General features: G+C 46.8%; 2 protein-coding genes across 2 annotated transcripts; one reads left to right on the plus strand and one right to left on the minus strand.

Annotated features, from left to right (window-relative positions):
* Positions 1–1325: 1325 nt before the first annotated feature.
* LOC123093773 (endoribonuclease Dicer homolog 1) lies at positions 1326–12563 on the plus strand. Its single transcript, XM_044515826.1, has 20 exons — positions 1326–1684; positions 1808–2982; positions 3075–3188; positions 5040–5250; positions 5369–5763; positions 5841–6063; positions 6210–6382; positions 6462–6584; positions 6749–6909; positions 6997–7227; positions 7315–7465; positions 7853–8029; positions 8168–8329; positions 8413–8508; positions 8595–9217; positions 9353–9453; positions 9636–9835; positions 10366–11277; positions 11382–11546; positions 11641–12563. The coding sequence occupies exons 2-20, from the start codon at positions 1825–1827 to the stop codon at positions 12199–12201; spliced, it is 5937 nt and encodes a 1978-aa protein (XP_044371761.1). The 5' UTR covers positions 1326–1684; positions 1808–1824; the 3' UTR covers positions 12202–12563.
* Positions 12564–12575: 12 nt separating this feature from the next.
* Positions 12576–14164, minus strand: LOC123093774 (nascent polypeptide-associated complex subunit alpha-like protein 2). The gene is made up of 3 exons (XM_044515827.1): positions 13874–14164; positions 13233–13366; positions 12576–13121 (listed from the first exon to the last, which is right to left on the minus strand). The coding sequence occupies exons 1-3, from the start codon at positions 14061–14063 to the stop codon at positions 12783–12785; spliced, it is 663 nt and encodes a 220-aa protein (XP_044371762.1). The 5' UTR covers positions 14064–14164; the 3' UTR covers positions 12576–12782.
* Positions 14165–21427: the final 7263 nt, after the last annotated feature.

Consider the following 21427-nt stretch of genomic DNA (forward strand, 5'->3'; position numbering starts at 1 on the left):
GGGCACCGCCTTAAAGGCACAACAACCGTGCAGGATTCCCGGGCAGGCAGCGGGCGCACGCCCCTGTCGGGTCGGGACGCCGCCGTAACTATCATGCCACCAGCACTGCTCCTCGGTCAGTCACTCACTCACTCACTCGACCCACCACTGTCGTCAGTGAGAGAAGGGCCGGCAAGGCGAGCAGTACCGCGCGCAGCCGGGCGAGCGGCATCAATTGGGGTAGGTTCGCCTGCAGACCAGCGGCAGCCTTTCCTCACTGTCTTTCACCACTCACCGTCCCTGTCCCGTGTCCCGTCACTGTGCGCACCGTAACGTAAAATTGCTCGGGTTCGAGAAGGCGCTTCCGTTGGACGAACCTAGACGTGTTCATTTTTCTCTAGTCTTGTGGATGGACGGACTGGCCTGAAGCGGCCAGGTTCGGTTCTATCTACGGCCGGAGTGCCTGTGCCTGTGCCGGCAACGGCAAGGCGGCAAAGCATCTGCTTATCTTTGCACGCGTCGCGTCGTGGAGATGTTTGGTTTCTTCGCGCGGTGTGTCGTGGAGATGGTTGAACACGTAGTGCAACAACCATTGGAACTTGATGCCCCATGCATCGGGACTCACTCACTTGCTCCTTGTCCCATCCACTGAGAGGAGTACTCCCTCCGTTCCTAAATGTAAGTCTTTGTAGTGATTCCACTAAGTGGACTACATACGAAGTAAAATGAATGAATCCATACTTAAAATGCATCTATATACATTCGTACGTAGTTCATAGTAGAATCTTTACAAAGACTTATATTTAGGAACAGAGGGAGTACTACCTAATTTCTTTCCCTCGAGGCCCAGGCCGCAGGCTTAATTACAGTACAGTAACTCTGAAGTAGGAGCACCATGTGTAGTAGTACTACCTCCGTCCGGAAATACATATATGTCTAGATACATCTCTTTTTATTTATTTTAATGACAAGTATTTTCGGACGGAGGGAGTACCAACAGTAGGAGTAGTAGTCACGTCCTCGAAGTCTCACCTACGATGGTGGAAGGAAAAGTGTGCCCAAACTGAATTTGCAGCGCATCAAAAACTGCAGGGGAAATGGTCTGACTGACACGGGCACCCACTCCCTTGGCCCACAGCGTGCACACACGACCGCCGCTAGCTCAGGGCCAGGGCAAACAACAACGAACCCCACGCGGGTGCCCCAAAGCCCAAACACACGACGGGCTCGCTTCGGGCCGCGCGGGGCCGGCTGCCCTAGCCTGGCCCGGGGCCCCGCGGGCCGGCGGGACACCGCTCCTGGCCGCAAGGGCTGGCGTCCATTAATTCGCGATCCTCCTCCTCCGACTCCGACCTCCGTCCTCCTCCCCCCATCTCTTTCGCCTCGCCTCATACCGGAGAGAGAAGAGAGAGAGAGGAGTGGAGATCAGCAGAGAGGGAGAAGAGAAAGAGTAGCGTTGATACACCGTCGAATCGAATCGAATCGAATCGGATCGAGCCCGGCCGCCGCCTCATCCCCATATCGGAATCGCATTCGCATCTCCCTCCAGTCCCCCACTCGCCCCGCCGATTGGTTCGATTGCGTTATTCGTACGGTTTATCACCGCCTCTTTCTCTTCCGCTCTCTCGCCACCGCCACCGCCCCCCACCGGAGCCCCCCGCGCCGCCGCCACCGCCGCAGAGCAGCAGCAGCAGCAGCAGCAGCAGTAGTGCCAACATTCGTTTCCCCCCTCCCCTCCCCTGTTTGCTTTCCGATTCTTCTGCTGCTCTGATTGATTCATTGATTGATGTGCTAGTTGTGTGTGACGATCGGTTTGCTCTGGCTGCAGCTGCAGCTGCGGGGGACATGGCGGGAGGAGGCGAGCAGCCGGGAGCGGTGTCCTACTGGTACGACGCGTGCGAGGACGAGGACGACCCGTCGCTGCTCTTCGACTTCGCCGCGTCCGCCGACTTCGGCCCGGGGCTCATGCCCGTCATGGACAGCAGCGGCATCAACTTCGCCGCGTCCGCGGGCTTCGACCCGGCGGCCATGGGCTGCGGCATCGACTTCGCGTCCGCGGATTTCGACCCGGGCCTCTTGCCCGCCATGGACTGCGGCGTCGAAGACGGCTTGGTCGACGAGATCGACCGGATACTCGAGAGCATCAACGACGAGAGCGCCCCCGCCCCCGCACCGCAGCCGCCGCCGCCGTCTCAGCCTGTGGCTCCCCAGCCGCCAGCGGAGCGGGCGCAGGAGGCTGCTGCTGCGGCTGTGGCCAACAATGCCGTGGCGGTGGTGGGCTCAGGGCAGAGGAGCCAGGCCGTCGAGCCTAGGAGGGAGACGAGAAGCGTCGAGCCCAGGAAGGAGATTAGAAGCCTCGACCCGAAGGAGACTAGAAGCCTCGACCCGAGGAAGGAGACGAGAAGGGAGTCGTACGGCGGTTCCATGAACGGCGGTCGCGGCGGGGAGTGGAGAGACGGGAAGCGTCCTCGCCTCGCCCCTGGGGCTCACGGGGAGCCGCGCCCTGATTCGCGGCGGCGGCCGATGCTTCCGCCGCCCTCGCGTGGCTGGGAGGAACGGCGCGGGAGGCGCGACTTCGTTGACAGGCCTCGCAAGCGCGACCGCGACAGTAACCCTGCCCACCGCCGCGAGGCTCGAGGGTTCTGGGAGCGGGACCGCGGCGGCAAGATGGTGTTCCGCCCTGGCACCTGGGAGCAGGAGTCTGAGCGCGAGGGAAAGCGTGCCAGGACACACAACGGAGGCTCCGTGGAGAAGACTGCAGAGGCGGATAAGGCGGCTTCCGCCCAGAAGGAGAAGCCTCTCGCCGAGGAGCAGGCGAGACACTACCAGTTGGAGGTGCTTGAGCAAGCAAAGAGCAGGAACACCATAGCCTTCCTCGAGACCGGCGCGGGGAAGACCCTCATTGCTGTGCTGCTCATCAAAAGCATATGTGACAAAATGATGAAGGAGAACAGGAAAATACTTGCTGTGTTCTTGGTTCCCAAGGTGCCTCTTGTGTATCAGGTAGAACATACATTACATACACGACTGGGCTTTCAGTGATTATTAAGGTTTCAAATTCTGTGGGTGTAACCGTGTTGTTGCTGAAATTGCAGCAAGCTGAGGTGATACGCGAGAGGACTGGCTATCGGGTCGGGCACTACTGTGGAGAGATGGGTCAGGATTTCTGGGATGCTAGAAAGTGGCAGCGCGAGTTTGATTCGAAACAGGTCATCCTTCTATTTTTCATCCCCTTTCATACTGTTCTTATTGCCGTGTATAATGGCCTGTGACCTAGTTCTATGCTAAACATTTGCTTAAATCTAATATCGTTTTGGAACAAGATCACTCTGGTTATGCTCTAGCAAGCATCAATACGGGGACAAACACGGGGATATTGAAGCGGGACAAGGGATAAGGCGATTTCTAGAAACAGTCATAGGTGATAGAGAATAATTAATAAAAAACCATGTAATGGAAGACAGAATAATTTTGAGATATCACATGAGATCAAATATTGCCCCATTTGCTGTCTCCGTGCCTCTTTTCATGCCCTCAATTGCCTCAAATCCCTCTGTATTTGGAATCAGCACCAGCAATAACTAGGCTACAACAGTCAATACTTCAATTGCAGCAGCCAGCCAGCACGCTGCACGCACACAAGCAACGAAGCAAGCATTCCCATACCAGAGGAGAGCAGGGGATTCGGGAACAGGGGAAGTTACCTTGCTTTGCTTGGCTCCAGGTGATGGAGGCGTCGGAAATGATGACCAGGCTCAGTCATGCGCTCGATCCAATCTTTGATTGCATAGCACGTGAGGAGAGCTGTCTGTTGTGGTTAGTAGTTGGGCTTTACTGGGCTGCGCCATTCTCGTGTTCCCGACGTATCGACGGTGTCCTGGCGGCGTATCGTCATTTATTTATTTTAATCAAAAAATGGGGACACACATATCTGGTGTATCGTGTATCACACACGTTTATATGCGGATACAGCGGACTTTGAAGCATTGGTGCCTTTTAGGTTATGGTTAATGATGCTGTTAATTGGTCAGTTACTTACATTTTTTTATTTACTGCAATTGCATTGGTGTATGTATCCCATATATAATCTCCATATCTTCTCTAGATTTTTGTTGGTCAATATATTCACATATACATCACTTCTGTCAACACATTCTTCATTTGTAGTCATGACCTTTTTATTGCGACCTCAGTAGTAACTATTGGATACTGCCTAATAGGTAAAAATGAAGCTGCTGTTGGATAGGAAAGAGAATTGTTCTATAGGATACCACTTCGAAGTAAAGAAGAACTACTGAATAGGAAACAATAATTGTTTATAGGATATACTGCTTTAGAAGTAGAACGAAGTTGTTGGATAGGAAAAGAGAATTGTTTTATAGGGCACTGCTTAGGCCCCGTTCTCTTTAAATAATTCTGAACCATAGGAATGTAAAAAAGTGCAAGAATAGGGAATGAGTCCAAGTACAACACGGAAGAACTGAAAACATAGGAATGAACAAAGACTTGCGTTCGGTGGACGAAGAAAGAGCCCAGGAAGTCCCACCAGCCGTAGCTATTAGAATATTTTATATTCATTCCAGCTAGTTCTTCTTTCAACTAAAAAAAACTCAAACAAAAGCTAGTTTTCTTCTTCTTCTCACATCTCACAGCATGCTTTGTTATAGTATATTTTATTCACCTTTTCTATGGCTGCCTCTGGCTTCCGCCCACAAAAAGTGGTCAGGGTGGATGCAAAGATTCCTGTGAAATCGACACTGCTGGTGAGCCTTTCCTCTGGTATACTGTAGCTAGTTCCTTTGAAACGGACGCATCAAAGGAAAAATAACACGTGGAATCGAGGATTCCTTTGGAAAGGTTTGGAAACCTGTGAAGTGAACGGGGCCTTAAGAAGTAAAAATGAAGCTGCTGGATAGGAAGTGCTGCTCGTTCATTGTGTGTGCATGATGCACATCCATCTATGGAAACAATTTTGTACTTTACAACTGCAAACTAAATAACTGCACTGTACTGAATACCATGTGTGATTCACTTACATTAAACAGAGCCTTTTCATGCAGGTACTAGTTATGACAGCTCAAATTTTGTTAAACATCCTCAGGCACAGTATCATTAAAATGGATGCCATACATCTTTTAATTTTAGACGAGTGCCATCATGCAGTGAAAAAACATCCATATTCTCTAGTGATGTCAGAATTTTATCACACAACTCCGAAGGATAAGAGACCAGTTGTTTTTGGTATGACAGCTTCTCCTGTCAACCTAAAGGGTACTGCTCTGCTCTTTTTCTCCTGCTACCTCTTCCCTTTTTCATTTTTTCACTCACCATTCCATGTGTAAAATTTCATCTTGTTTTTCTCATGCTATTTATACTATTATCTGCACAGGAGTCACTAGCCAAGAAGATTGTGCCATCAAGATAAGAAATCTTGAGAGTAAACTGGATTCCATTGTTTGTACTATCAAAGATCGGAAAGAGCTTGAGAAACATGTCCCCATGCCTTTTGAAGTCGTTGTCCAATATGACAAAGCAGCCACCCTTTGTTCCCTGCATGAGCAGATCAAACAAATGGAAGCTGCTGTTGAAGAAGCTGCACTCTGTAGCTCTAAGAGAACAAAGTGGCAGTTTATGGGAGCCAGGGATGCTGGGTCTAGAGATGAGCTGCGCCTTGTCTATGGTGTTTCTGAGCGTACAGAAAGTGATGGTGCAGCTAATTTAATCCAGAAGTTGAGAGCTATAAATTATGCTTTAGGTGAACTAGGACAATGGTGTGCTTATAAGGTATTCGCTTGATATTCAACAATGGCATGTTGTTAATTGTCACATATTTCTAACAGTTCGCTTATACATGATTTCAGGTTGCACAGTCCTTTTTGACAGTATTGCAGAATGATGAAAGGGCAAACTATCAGGTTGATGTAAAGTTTCAAGAGTCGCATTTAAAGAAGGTTGTTGATTTATTGCACTGCCAGTTGACTGAGGGAGCTGCAGTGAAAAGCGAGACGAATGATGTTGAGATGCATAACACTGAAAATCACAACCCAAGTGAACTTGAAGACGGGGAGCTGCCTGATAGCCATGGTATTAGTTTGGCAAAACCAGCCACTTCCTCTCTCTCCATGCAGTTTCGTTCTGTAATTTTGCACCATTTATTTCATCATTATCTTTATCCATTAGTTGACTTGATAGTATATCTCACTCTCTTCTATTGCTGTCCTTTTTGTCAGCTGTTTCTGTAGGTGAACATGTAGATGAGGTCATCGGAGCTGCCGTGGCAGATGGGAAAGTTACCCCTAGGGTGCAGGCTTTAATCAAAATCCTTCTCAAGTATCAGCATACTGACGATTTCCGTGCTATCATCTTTGTGGAGCGAGTTGTCACGGCATTAGTTCTTCCTAAGGTTAGCATGCTGTTGTTGTTTTGTTGCGTATGGATCCTTTATACATTGTCCAATTCTTTTTCCTCTATTCACCTAACAGGTGCTTGCAGAGCTTCCATCTTTAAGCTTTATCCGATGTGCAAGCTTGATAGGTCATAACAACAATCAAGAGATGCGCACAAGCCAAATGCAGGATACCATTGCAAAATTTCGTGATGGCCGAGTATGTCTCTTCGTAGCATAACTATATTTGATCACTATTTCAGCTGTAAGCCTAATGATACTAGGTTTTAACTTGCATGATTCATTTGTAATAGATTTTACAAAGTTATTACATCTAGAATACACATCCATTAGATGAGTTATAAATCTGGAACTGGTTTGCAGGTTACACTGTTAGTCGCGACTAGTGTTGCTGAGGAAGGACTTGATATTCGACAGTGCAATGTTGTCATTCGCTTTGACCTTGCAAAGACGGTCTTGGCCTACGTACAGTCTCGTGGTCGTGCAAGAAAGCCTGGGTCTGACTACATATTGATGGTTGAAAGGTATCCACAACACCCACCCACACACACACATATATATTTGGGATTAGCTCGTTCCTACTCTATTGGCTTATAAATTGATTTCTCCAGGGAAAATCTGGCACATGAAACTTTCTTGAGGAATGCTCGAAATAGTGAGGAGACGTTGAGAAAAGAGGCTATAGAAAGAACTGATCTCAGTCATCTTGATGGTACTCTGCTAAATTCCATTGATACATCACCTGATTCGATGTATCAGGTCGAATCAACAGGTGCTGTTGTCAGCTTGAATTCTGCAGTTGGGCTCGTACATTTTTACTGTTCACAGCTACCAAGTGACAGGTGCATATAATTCTTTGCATTTTATTAAGTGTACCAGTTCCTTCGAGTGCGAAGATCACATATGCATCCTAAGTTTTGCACTTGCAGGTACTCAATTCTTCGTCCAGAATTTATTATGCAAAAACATGAGAAGCCAGGGGGTTCCATGGAGTATTCCTGCAAACTTCAACTTCCCTGTAATGCTCCATTTGAGAAACTTGAGGGTCCTATATGCGGCTCAATTCGTCTGGCACAACAAGTAATGATGGTTTCATTGGAATAGAAATACTTTGTTGTTGTCAAGGGAATATATCAGATAAGAACTGGCCTTAAAATGATTTGAACTGGCAACCTTGGCCATTGGGTTGAACCTCGACGGTTCACACCAAATGCTAAAGGCCACCAATATTTTTTCAAAAATCCACATCAAGTAATCCCTTTTCACTCTTATAGCCTCCTACAAATTTAGTGATATGGACAATCCACCTTGATCTACAACATTCATAGTTGATATAGTGAGTTAGTGACTGAGATTTATGTTCTGATTATCCTATTTTAAGGCTGGTTCCTTACCTGACATGCTCCCTTGATATCATTTATGGCGTGTCCCATCAGTTGCATGAATACCACTTGTTTTTTCATGCAGGCTGTTTGTTTGGCTGCCTGTAAGAAGCTGCATGAGATGAATGCCTTCACAGATATGCTTTTACCTGATAGAGGAAGTGGAGAAGGAGAGAAGACCGAACAGAATGAAGGTGATCCACTCCCTGGAACGGCACGCCATAGAGAGTTTTATCCTGAAGGTGTTGCTGAAATTTTGAGAGTAAGTTATTTTTGCTTCCTCGCTCATTATCTCTCTGCATACAAACAGGAACTGGTCTGGACATTGCATCTGCACTCTGTGGCACGACCCGAGATTATCCTCCAATCTCATTCTGATGGATATTTTTTTCTGTGACAGGGAGAATGGATTTTATGTGGAAGAGATGGCTGCCAAAGCACTCAATTTATTAAGTTGTATATGTATTCTGTCAATTGTGTGGACGTAGGGGCATCTAAGGACCCTTTCCTTGCACAACTTTCGAATTTTTCTATTATTTTTGGCAGTGAGTTGGATGCAGAGGTATGTTCCATCATCTGGAATATCCCGAAACTTGAGTAGAGAATGCTGTGAACTAACCATTTCTTCTTCTTCTGATTTTTCAGGTTCTATCGACGCCAATGGATCTCTTTGTTGCCAGGACAATGATAACAAAGGCATCTCTTGTATTCCGTGGACCAATTGAAGTTACAGAAAGTCAGGTTGATCTGCTTGAGAAATTCCAAGTAAATATTCATTCTAAGCGTTTTGGGTTAGTGTAGCTAATACCCTACTTTTGTGATTGCAGCTGGTTCTGCTGAAGAGCTTTCATGTTAGGCTCATGAGCATAGTCCTTGATGTTGATGTTGATCCCTCAACTACACCTTGGGATCCAGCAAAAGCATACCTGTTTGTCCCTGTAGGAACTGAGAAGTGCACAGATGCTTTAAGAGAGATCGATTGGACTTTGGTCAACAGCATTGTGAATACTGATGCCTGGAATAATCCACTTCAAAAGGCACGACCAGATGTCTACCTAGGCACCAATGAGAGGACACTTGGTGGAGATAAGAGAGAGTATGGGTTTGGAAAATTGCGTAATGGAACCGCTTTTGGACAGAAGGCACATCCGACTTATGGTATTAGAGGAGCCATTGCTGACTTTGATATTGTCAAAGCATCTGGATTAGTTCCTTCTCGTGATAGAGGTTATTCAAGTGACTATCAGAATCAAGGCAAGTTGTTCATGGCAGATTCATGCTGGGATGCTAAAGATCTTTCTGGAATGGTTGTCACTGCTGCCCACTCAGGAAAGCGGTTCTATGTGGACTGTATTTGCTATAACATGAATGCAGAAAATTCATTTCCTAGGAAGGAAGGCTACTTGGGGCCTCTGGAATATAGCTCATATGCCGATTACTACAAGCAGAAGTAAGACAACATTTTCTTAAATGCTGAAAAGCAAGATTATTACCCTTTTTTATTTCAGAGAATCCTGCCTTACTTTAGTCTCTATAAGCAATTTTGTGGCAGCACATTGTGACTCATTGTGCTATTTGATATCAGATATGGTGTGGAGCTAGTGTATAAGAAACAACCTCTTATACGTGCACGTGGTGTTTCCTATTGCAAGAATCTTCTGTCTCCTAGATTTGAGCATTCTGAAGGTATTTCCGAGTCCCATCCTGAACATGCCCAACGAATATTGATATTTATTCATTAAAGAAACTCTCATGGAATAACCACAAGTTGGATGGTTTTTATGTCGAACTTTGTGCTACTATTTTTGTGAACCCAGATGTGAGTATTGTGGTCATGCAGTGATGAGTAATTGGCTCTTGTTTTGCAGCTAGAGAAGGTGACTTTTCGGAGAACGTTGACAAAACATACTATGTGTATTTACCACCTGAACTTTGCCTTGTGCACCCCCTTCCTGGATCACTTATTCGTGGAGCTCAAAGGTTGCCATCGATAATGAGAAGGGTTGAGAGTATGCTTCTTGCGGTTCAATTGAAGGAAACAATTGATTATCCTGTTCCTGCAGTTAAGGTACTCTCAACATCTTTGATTGTCCTTAAGAAAATATTGTAAATGCGTCCCGGTAGAATGCTTCGGTACATTAGATCCTTACATTTCCTCTCTTATAATACATTCCTACCATCTAGTTGGATGTTAAGTTTGATGAATACCACGTGAGATGCACGATACACGTAGCTTTATTGTGGCTATGGCTTTGGTAGGTCCTGTAATAAGAATTGATAGAACATGATATAGAGATACCTAAAGTGAGGTGAGATACATGGAGTACCACATGGTTATTGATTACGTGTTTTATTGTTATTTTTAGATCATAGGAAGTCATCGTAAATGCTGGCACAAATGTAAATATTTATTGATACAATGTACATTTACGGGGTAGCATAGTCAATCTATAATGTAGGGTGTATTTGGCATGTTTCCCAAGAGACTCCTTATTCTCTCTGTCTCACTGCAGAAGAGCCAAATGATTTTCTTAATACTAAATAAATGAGAACTTGTATTTGTTAATTCATACTAAAGTTTGTTGGGGTTCATGGCAGATATTAGAAGCCTTGACTGCTGCATCATGCCAGGAAACATTCTGCTATGAAAGAGCAGAGTTACTGGGTGATGCATACCTGAAATGGGTTGTGAGTAGATTCCTTTTCCTAAAATATCCTCAGAAGCATGAGGGACAGCTTACAAGGATGCGACAGCAGATGGTCAGTAACATGGTCCTCTACCAATTTGCCCTGAATAAAACTCTTCAATCGTATATTCAAGCAGATCGGTTTGCCCCATCAAGATGGGCAGCTCCAGGAGTACTACCTGTATTTGATGAGGAGACTAGAGAATCTGAACCGTCCATCTTTGGTGAGGGGTCAATACCTGGTAATGAAGTACAGAAGGATTATGACGATGACTACACGGATAGCATTCAAGAGGAGGGTGAAATTGACGGAGATTCTAGCTGCTATCGTGTTCTCTCAAGCAAGACTCTAGCAGATGTCGTTGAAGCACTTATTGGGGTCTATTATGTAGCAGGAGGGAAAATTGCTGCAAACCACCTAATGAAGTGGATTGGGATTCATGCCGAGTTGGATCCTCAAGAGATCCCTCCTCCGAAGCCATATAATATACCTGAGAGCATATTGAAAGGCATTGACTTTGAGACATTGGAAGGCATCTTGGGTATGAAATTCCAGAATAAAGGTTTTATTATTGAGGCTATAACGCATGCATCCAGGCCATCTTCTGGTGTTTCCTGTTACCAGCGGTTGGAATTTGTTGGTGATGCTGTGTTGGATCATCTCATCACAAAGCATCTATTTTTTACATATACTGATCTACCTCCTGGTCGCTTGACTGACCTGAGAGCTGCAGCTGTTAATAATGAAAACTTTGCAAGGGTTGCAGTTAGACGTAAGCTGCACGGACATCTTCGTCATGGATCATCTGCACTGGAAAAACAGGTTTGCCATACTCCTTTTATTTATGCAGTACGTAGGAAACAAGACACTGTTGATAGAATTGAAGTTTCAAGCAATGCTGACTATTTTCTTCCAATCTTCTGAAGATTCGGGAGTTCGTGAAGGATGTCCGAGAAGAGATTTCAAAATCAGGTTTCAATTCTTTTGGACTAGGGGACTGCAAGGCTCCTAAAGTTCTTGGAGACATTATTGAGTCTATTGCTGGGGCAGTATTCCTGGATAGTGGGTATGACACCTCGGCAGTCTGGAAGGTATTTATTTTAGATATTCTAGATAAACTTTCCTGATAGAAAAGCAACCTAATTTGGAGGAAGCTTGAAACAAACTGCACTTATTTTGCACCAGGTGTTCCAACCGCTCCTTGAACCTCTGGTAACGCCAGAGACCCTTCCGATGCATCCGATTAGGGAGCTCCAAGAACGGTGCCAGCAACAAGCAGAAGGCTTAGAATACAAAGCATCCCGGGCAGGCAATGTAGCTACTGTTGAAGTCTTTGTTGATGGTGTTCAGATTGGTGTAGCTCAGAATCCCCAGAAGAAAATGGCACAGAAGTTGGCGGCGAGGAACGCACTTGTGGTCCTGAAGGAGAAGGAAACCGCAGCAAAGAAAGAGACCGAAAAGGACGGTGATAAGAACAATGCCGGGTTCACCAGGCAGACCCTGAACGACACTTGCTTGAGAAGGCAGTGGCCGATGCCACAGTACAGGTGCATAAACGAGGGCGGCCCTGCTCATGCTAAAAGATTTGTCTACGCGGTCAGGGTCAATACATCCGATCGCGGATGGACCGACGAGTGCGTCGGAGAGCCGATGCCGAGCGTGAAGAAGGCCAAGGACTCTGCCGCGATGCTTCTCCTCGAGCTTCTGAACCGAAGTTTCCCTGAAAAGCCTGACGGTAAGAAGTGATAGGTATTAGTGTTGTTGGTGATCGTTGTGGTGGTGTTGAGACATTCGGCATTTTTACACAGCATAGATTCATTACCCATTCAGTGCTCTTCAGCTCTGGCAAATAAGAAGATAGATAGACAGGCAGAGGTGACGAGTGAGAGCAGAGGATACTTTTACCAACCTAGTTGAGGCCGCTGGATGTCGTTAGAGATTTATTTACTGATGAGGCGGGATAAATAGGAGTCTGCAACAGCAGAAATGGTAGTCTGATATAGGATAGACAAGTGGAGGCCTCTTATTCTATTGTACTGTATCATATAACTTGCAAACATGCATTAGATGATTGATCCAATAGTAGAATTCTGTGGAATTTAATTGAAGACCATAGGAACTCCATTCTGAGGATTTCAATTGACCACTTGAAAGAGGAACACTAACATGTCTCGAAACTGACAACATATGGTGCAGCGTCCACGTACGTTTGGTAGAGAGAAGAAAAGGATTCAAATCCACGGCAAAACACACGGCTACATGATGGATACGACACTCCGGCGGGGAAACATCCCGGCCGGACTTGGAGAAGATGGAAGCGAAGAAGGCTAGGCGGTGAGCTCCATGATGGCGCTGACGATGTCGCCGTCGTGCGCCTTGAGGGCCTTGACGGCCTTGGCGCGGGAGACGCTGGCCTGCGTCATGACGAGGTCGATGTCGCGGGCCTCGATGCCGGTCTCGTCCACCACCTCCTCCTCGTCGGCGGGCGCCCCGGCCGCCGCCGCGTCGGGCCTCATCGCCTTGCTCAGGTCCTGCATCCTGAACTGCTGCGCCGCCTGCGCCTGCAGCTGCGAGCTCAGGTCCTCGATCTTGGCCTCCCCGAAGATCACGTACGTCTCCGACGTCGGGCTCTTGAACACGTCCGGCTTCGACACCACGAACAGGATCTGAACCGCGCAGTTACACACATGCATCAGTCCAAGATTTTAACTAACAACACGCATGAATTAACAATTTAACATGAACAATTTACTTTATATAGAGGAATTTCTTCTTACGTTCTTGGCTCTCTTGATGGTGATCCTGCTGACGCCGGTGACGGGCTTCATCCCCAGCTTCATCATGGCCTTGCGGCTCTTCTTCTCGCTCCGGCTCTGCTTCGACCCCTCGCTCCCGGCCACACCCAGCTCGCCTTCACGCACATCAAAACTGCGTCAGACCCTGCCTACGTACGTACTACCTCGTCTGTTTATTGGTCCAATTGTAATCTATGCCAAACTTTGATAATAAATTTGACTAATAATATGTTCATGCATGTCACAGAAATTTTTATCATTGAAAACTATGTTCAAATACGAATAAAATGATATGATTATTGTTGACATGCACTAATATTTTGTCAGCTAAATCTTTGGTCAAATTTTAACACAAATTTCAAAGAAGACTAATAAACCAGGATGGAGATAGTACTCCCTAGCTGCAACTCTAGCTCATCTACCACCACGTACCAATAACTAATTCAACGTTACATGGCCACTCACTTCCGATAGCTAGTAAACAAAAAACCAGCCAGATTACAGTGCAAAAGCAGAGCTTGCATGAACTGTCTACCACGTTTCTAAATCACGGAATCTTCCTAACGGAAAGAAGATGGAATGGAACGAGGTGAAAATGCAAAAAGGGGGCAGGAGATGGTTACCGTCTTCATCCTCGTCGTCCTCGTCGTCATCCTCGTCCTCCTCCTCCTCCTCGTCACCGTCGCCCTCCTTGACGTCCTCGACGACGGGCGCGCCGTCCTCTGCGGGCTCCTCGGCCTTGATGACCTCCGGCGCCGCGTCGCCGCTCTCCAGCTCCGGCTCGGTGGCCACCGGCGTCTGCTCGCTGACCATGGTGAGCTGCTGCGAGTGTTGGTGCAGGAACGAGCGTGCTGCTGGAGTGAGGATAAGGAGTGAGAATGGAGAGCCGAGGCCGATCGAGAGCGGCGCCGGAGGCCTTATCTATCCGCTTGCGCTCTGTTGGGCTGGGCTGGGCTGGCTTTACTGTAGCAGGCCCTCATCATTATGCTGGGCTAGTTGCTTCTTCTGGTGGTAAAGTCGGCCTTCCACGCCTAGGCCATGGAGTAGAGTGGCAGGTGATCCCGCAGAAATCCTTATTCGGCGCCATAGTCGTCTGTGCACTTAATTGGTGTTTATGGTGGACTTCTCGGAAGGCACTTCTGTGCACAGACTACAAAGCTAATACAGCACATTTGGGAGCACAAATTAGTTTCCTTGGGGCACTAATTAGTAGACTTGGGAGCACAAGTGTGCTTCCTTGAGTACAGTGCTTCATTCCTATGGAACACAAGTTAGTTCACTTGAAAGCTCAAGTTAGTACAGTATAGGACAAATTAGTTCACTTTGTGAGCATAAATTTTGTCCAAATAAAGTTTCATTAAAACTTATCAAGATAGGATCTAGTTTTAAATATCTCGACACAACAAATGCAATGGATAAAACGGTTTGTCATTTGGACGCACGGTTCATGAGATGTTTCATTTTGAAAACCGGATTTATGAAAGAAAAAAAATGCATAGCCAGCCTCACGCCCCTCACCCACGGATGAGAAAGCCCATCAAATATCTCTGGTGGTGACAAGTGGCACATATGAGCTGCGTCACATGTCATTATCAGAGGAGTTTAAGGTAACCTTTGCAAAAAGTTCCCTTAAGTAGTCATTTTATATTTCCTACTACGGCAAATTGCCAGACATACGCACAGGATGGGACGACACTCTTAGATAATCTAGTTTTTCTTTTGCTTTATTACGTTTTGTTTACTCTTTCTGTTTCCTTTCTGATTTTTTCTCTCCTTTTTATTTTTTATTTGCAAAAGAGCTTTTCAATAATTTGAAGAATTCATAAATTTCAAAGGATGTTCTTTCTTAATAAAAAATACCCACTTCCCCAAAAACTATTTTCATAGTTTTCACAAAATATTGCAAAGTTTTCTAAAAGCTCACAATCTACTAAAAAACATTTAGTTTTTCTAAATCTTTCCAAAAATTATTTTTTTCTACAAAGTTCATAATTCTAAAAATTATTTATCAAAGTATAGAAAAAATTAATCAAAATTGAAAAAACATGCCACTTTAGAAAACATTTATGTTCTTTTGGAAAACCGAAATACAAAACTGACCAACAATAATAAAAATAGAAATTACCTTTTTTAAATAAATTAATGAACTTTTTCCAAATTCACGTACATATTTTAAAATTCCTGAATGTTTTTCAATTCAAGAATTTTAGAATTTTTAAAAACAAAATCATATCCACAAATATTATTTCAAAAATCGTGAACATTTTGACAGTTTGTGTACTTGTTAGCCCCAGGGACATTTTTTGAAATTTATATGAAAACCGTACGCAACTTTGTCTAAACCATCGAATGAGAAAATAACGAGTAGCCGAGACAACAAGCGAACTGTTATGGGACGCAGCCCGCAAGCATCCAGGCGAGCACTATGATAGCAATTCGATGTGTTAAGTGTCGATAGGAGGCCCCTAATCCTACCGCCAGAGCTATTTCTTTCTCGCTACGAGACTTAGGCCCCGTTCGGTATACATGTTGGAAACAAAGGAATATAAAAAAGTACAGGAATGGAGTTGGCTGCACGATGCAATCCCTTGTGATCCAAAACAAATAAATGGGAAAAGGAGAGGTGGTCGGTTCATTGGAAAACTTCCTGAGGTGTTCATACTAGTAATGCCACAGTATAATTATTTTATTCATGGCATGCCCGTTTAGCTTCTCCCATTGCTATGTGAAAGTAATCTTTTATTCTGCTTTGCATCGTGTCTGCCTCGGCCTCCGCCCAAAGAAGAGATTGCCAGATTTACACAATCCTTTGGAATGACCATTGTGAGGGAACCTTTTCATAGGAATACTGTAAATGTCTCATTTGATCCGAACGCTACGGCGGTGACCTTATTCACTTAATAGTGGAAATCCATGTTTATGGAAATATCGATAATTTGTTACCGAGCCCATTGGCCGCCTCCTCATCTTTTCCATGATGAAGTTGTATGAGTTGTTCTAGAAGTTTGATGTATATTACACAACTTGTTTTTTAGACTCGTGTTGGGCCCCCAAGCACAGAGTTTTGTAGGACAGTAGCAAATTTCCCTCAAGTGAATGACCTAAGGTTTATCAATCCGTGCGATGGTCTTTCTTAAACAACCCTGTAACCAAATAACAAAAAGTCTCTTGTGTCCCCAACACACCAAATATAATGGTAAATTATATAGGTGCACTAGTTCGACGAAGAGATGGTAATACAAGTGTAGTAATGATAGTAGATATTGATTTTTCATTTTTGTAATAGGAACAATAAAAAAAGGCAAGGTAGCAAGTAATAAAAGTGAGCACAAATGGTATTGCGATGCTTGAAAATGAAGCCCAGGGTTCATAATTTCACTAATGCAATCTCTCAACAATGCTAATATAAATGGATCATATAACCATCCCTCAACATGCGATGAAGAATCACTCCAAGGTTCTTATCTAGCGGAGAACATAAGACGAGATTGCTTGTAGGGTGTCGGTGTTGAAACCGGCGGATCTCGGGTAGGGGGTCCCGAGCTGTGCGTCTAAGATCGATGGTAACAGAAGACAGGGGACACGATGTTTACCCAGGTTCGGGCCCTCTCTATGGAGGTAATACCCTACTTTCTGCTTGATTGATCTTGATGAATATGAGCATTGCAAGAATTGATCTACCACGAGATTGTAATGGCTAAACCCTAGAAGTCTAGCCTATATGATTATGATTGTAATTGTTGCCTCTACGGACTAAACCCTCCAGTTTATATAGACACCGGAGGGGGCTAGGGTTACACAAAGTCGGTTACAGAGAAAGGAATCTACATATCTGAATCACCAAGCTTGCCATCCATGCAAAGGAGAGTCCCATCCGTACACGTGAAGAAGTCTTCGGTCTTGTATCTTCATAGCCCAACAGTCCGGCCCATGTTAATAGCCCAGACGTCCGAGGACCCTCTTAATCCAGGACTCCCTCAGTAGCCCCTAAACCAGGCTTCAATGACGAGGTGTCCGGCGCGCAGATTGTCTTCGACATTGCAAGGCGGGTTCCTCCTCCGAATACTCCAAAATTGTCTTCAAACACAAGAATCGTGTCCAGCTCTGCAAAACAAGTACCACACACAACCGGAGAGTATGATATTTCACGAGTCCAATCTGCTGACAACTTTTCGCATCATGACATCACGTCACCGCCCGGTCATTATTTGAACCGTTTTTTTAGCCTGCCGCTCCATATTTCGAGATGCAGTTTTATTGACACGTCTTGTCGAAGCAGAGATCGTGTCCCCTTATTGCGGGATCCTCATCAATACGGGTATGGGTAACCCAACCGTGCCGCCTGTACGACCCTTGGGGAATAGGCGAGTTTTAAGGCAAGTGGGGAGGCGCATAATATTCACTGCCTCTATAAAGGGATAAGGATCCACCTTTTTACCCACGCCTTCTCTCATTCTCTGCCTCCCCCATTCTCGAGCTCCAGCGCCCAAGTTCTCATCTTCTCAACCCCTAGAAAGCACTCCAGCCATGTCTGAATCCGTAGCGCGGGGCAAATGGATGGCCTCCTCCGTCAAGGGGAAGGACATTGCAAAGCTTCGGGAGGCCGGGTACTTGGCCAAGGAGATCGCCCATCGGCTTCCGGCCGCGAGACAGATCATACCCACCCCCGAGCCCCATGAGAGGGTGGTGTTCATCTCCCACTTCGTCCGCGGGCTGGGATTCCCTCTCCACCCGTTCGCCCACGAACTCATGTTCTACTACGGCCTGAACTTCCATGATCTGGCCCCAACTCCATCCTCAACATCTCGGCATTTATTGTCGTGTGTGAGGCCTTCCTCCGCATCCCACCTCATTTCGGGCTATGGTTAAAAACCTTCAATGTGAAGCCGAAGGTGGTGAGCGGTCAACAAGCAGAGTGCGGAGGTGCCATGGTGGACAAGATGCCCAACGTCAAATGGCCCGAAGGCTCCTTCATGGAGACGGTCAAAGGGTTGCAATCAAAGTGGTTCTACGTCACAGAGCCACATGGCACCACCTGGGCCGCGGCTCCCACATTCCGGTCTGGAGTCTTAATGCGGCTCACCTCTTGGCAAGAGAAGGGCCTGGACTGGTCTTCGGCGGACGAGCTGACAGTGCTTCAAGCGTGCGTTCAGAATATGATAAACAAGAATATCAAGCTCGTCAATGTGATCCAGGTGATGCTGGTTCGCCGGATCCTTCCGTGCCAGCACCGGACTTCCCGTTTGTGGGAGTATGAAGCGGCCAAGCACCAGACCCTGCTGAAGTTCTTCGGCACTATGCATGAAGACATCTGGAAGGTGCTCTTCAAGGCCAACGAGATGCGGCTGGACACCGCCGAGGACCGTGGGCACGATTTGGCCCACTCCGCTAGTTCGGTAAGTGTCTTCAAGGTGTTTCCTTTACTTGCATAGTCGAGGAAGATGCTTAAGCCTCCCTATTAACTTTTTGAGGCCTGGGCAAAGAAGGCGGAGAGGATTTACTGTCCAGCTCCGCTGCCCGAAGACCCCAAAATCCCGCTTCTCACGAAGATGCTGGTTCCGGTGCCCTATCAAGTGCCGGAGAAGAAGGCTAAGGGGACTAGGAGTGGTCTCCGTCACAAGGGCACTTCGGACGCGATGTCCGAAGACGCCGAGGCTCACTCCTTCGCCGCCGAGGACGACGAGGAAGAGGATGAGGAAGAAGAAAATCGTTCTCCCCCGGCCGAGGGAGGAAGAAGAGGACGGCCTCCACGCGATTGGAGGCGGAAGCGTCCAAGAAGGGGAAAGCTTCCCATCCGGACAACTCCACCGCGGCCACCGACAGCACCTCGGAATGGCAACCCAGGGTCAAGCCCCTGTCCAAATCGTGAGTATTCCAAAACCCGGACACTTTCATGTATCCGGCCTCACTACTTCATAGTTTTTAATGTGTCGTATCATGCATTCACAGTCCGGCTCGGTCCAACCTTGAGCGGTCCTCATCGGAGGATTCACTAGACCCGGAGGCGATGGACAACGGGACCCTTCCGGTGACTTCCTCTCCCAAGGCCATGGATAACACCGAGGCGTTGTCCCGAAGGATCCCAGGTGAGGGAGAGACGCAGGAGACAGTCCTGAAGGTGCCATAGGGTGAAGCCTCGGCTTCCAAACACATGGGGGAGCAAACCCCCATGGATGCTGACGTCGGGGGCTATATCAAATTCGCCCCCCTGCCGAATACCATTCCGGAGACCCATACGGCTTCGGATTCACGCAAGCAACCTCTTTCAAGAGAAGGAGGTGCGCCTAGGCCGCCGGTGACCTCCGTCCATCCGGAGGCACCAGATACTTTGCTGGAAGCGCCGCAAGGCGCTTCCATTGTTGAGGAACACCGTACCCATATGGGTGCGGTAATTGAGAGGATCCAATCCGTGAAAAGCGGACTGACCGAAGCCTGCACTAGCCTTCTAATAGACTTTGAGGTAAGAAATGCAATTATATATAAAGAAAATGTCACAGTATAGACATTAGCCCCTGAGACTCTGTTCGGTATTCGGAAAGAAAAGCCGAACAGAGGATCAAATAATTTTCGCAGGAGACTAACTTGACATGTCTATGTGAATAATGCAGGCGTCGTTGCTGGCTGCGAACTCTCATGCTGCTGAGGTCTCTGGACTAAAGCAGAGTCTGGATCGGACCGAGCAAGAGCTCGGCCGCGTGAAGAAGCAGCTAGAGGAAAATAAAGGTATGCAATAACCTTGTCTAAATTTAGAAAGGATGAACAATTTGTTCTAACTAAAGTGTCATGATATTTACTAGGGGTCACAACCGAGGTGGAGGCCCTCAAGAAGGCGCTGGCCGAGGCCGAGGACAGAGCGGCCAAGGAACAAGCCGCACGCAAAAAGCATGAGGCCCGGGTCAGTGAGGTCCAGCAAGAGCTCCAGGATGCCGTCAAGAAGTGAGAGCCCTTGGAGCGCAACATTACAGATCAAGAATCCGAACTTGCCAAGGCCCACCAGAGTGCACACGATGCCCGAGCTGAAGCCCAGGGCGCCCTCCAGGAAATCCAGGCGGCCAAGAAAATCGCGGCGGGTAAGGCCTTTATTATGCAAAGCAAATATGTGAAGGAAAGGTTCCTCTTACTCACCCAGATTTGGAGTTCTCCAGGGGTGTTTGCGGATCTGCCGTGCAGCGTGTCAGACGCTACGGAATTCTATCGAGCCGAAGAGGGGAGCTCTACAGAGAAGCTGTTTTGGTCGCAATACCTTGCACCAGAACATCCAGTGCCCTTTAGCGATCAGCTGAAACAGCTGGTCGAGCTGCATAGGGCGGCCGAACTAGCCATGAAGGATTTAATAATCCGGCTATGGCCTGCCGAAGCCATTCCCAGCAGCTACTTTAGACTCGTGAATCGGCTGGTCAGTGCCTGCCCTCGTCTTAACGCCATCAAGCGGTCGCTCTACATTGAAGTTGCGTGGATGGCCTTCGCCCGTGCCAAGATGCACTGGGCGAAGATGGACGCCATAAAGCTGATGACCGAGGGATCGCCCGCGGGCAAGGAGCACCGCAAACCCGAACTGTATTTTGATAGTGTCTTGGAGGGGTCCCGCCTTGTGGCCGAACAATGCGCTAAGGATGTAATCTTTGATTGAATATGTTCATGTAATCCTTTCCTGTAATATGAAACAAGATTGTTATGTAATATAATGCTTGTTATTTAAAAATTTTCCTCCTGTGCGTCCGGTTTTTATTAAATCTGAGAGTTGCCCAGTCGTCGGGTTCAGCCCCCACATAGGAAGTACGGGGGTGTTCGGGATAAATCTAAACAATCTTTACTCCAGATTTTGGTCCTTAAAGGAGGTGTTTAGCGCAACGAACCATGCAATCTGACTATGTGGCTTTATCGCCCTCACTTAGCCATAGGAGTTTGACAATAAAAATTTAGGCGCAACCCTTGGTGTTCGAAAATCCGAACTTAGGGTAATGTAAACACCTGATCGGATAAAAACCGATTCATCGCATAATGCGGAAAAAATCTCTAAGGATTTGTAACCTCTCGTACAGCTGACCGGCTCTCGTCGCATCATGACAGTCAGTTTTTGGCTTTCTCTACTGAGGTGCTCATCTGGAAGAACCAGGACACAGTCATAGTAGTTCTCCCTTTACTACCCTAGCCGATATAGCGGAACATAGGGTAGC

The sequence above is a fragment of the Triticum aestivum genome, chromosome 4B, assembly GCF_018294505.1.
Source record: "Triticum aestivum cultivar Chinese Spring chromosome 4B, IWGSC CS RefSeq v2.1, whole genome shotgun sequence".
In the NCBI taxonomy this organism is placed as follows: domain Eukaryota; kingdom Viridiplantae; phylum Streptophyta; class Magnoliopsida; order Poales; family Poaceae; genus Triticum; species Triticum aestivum.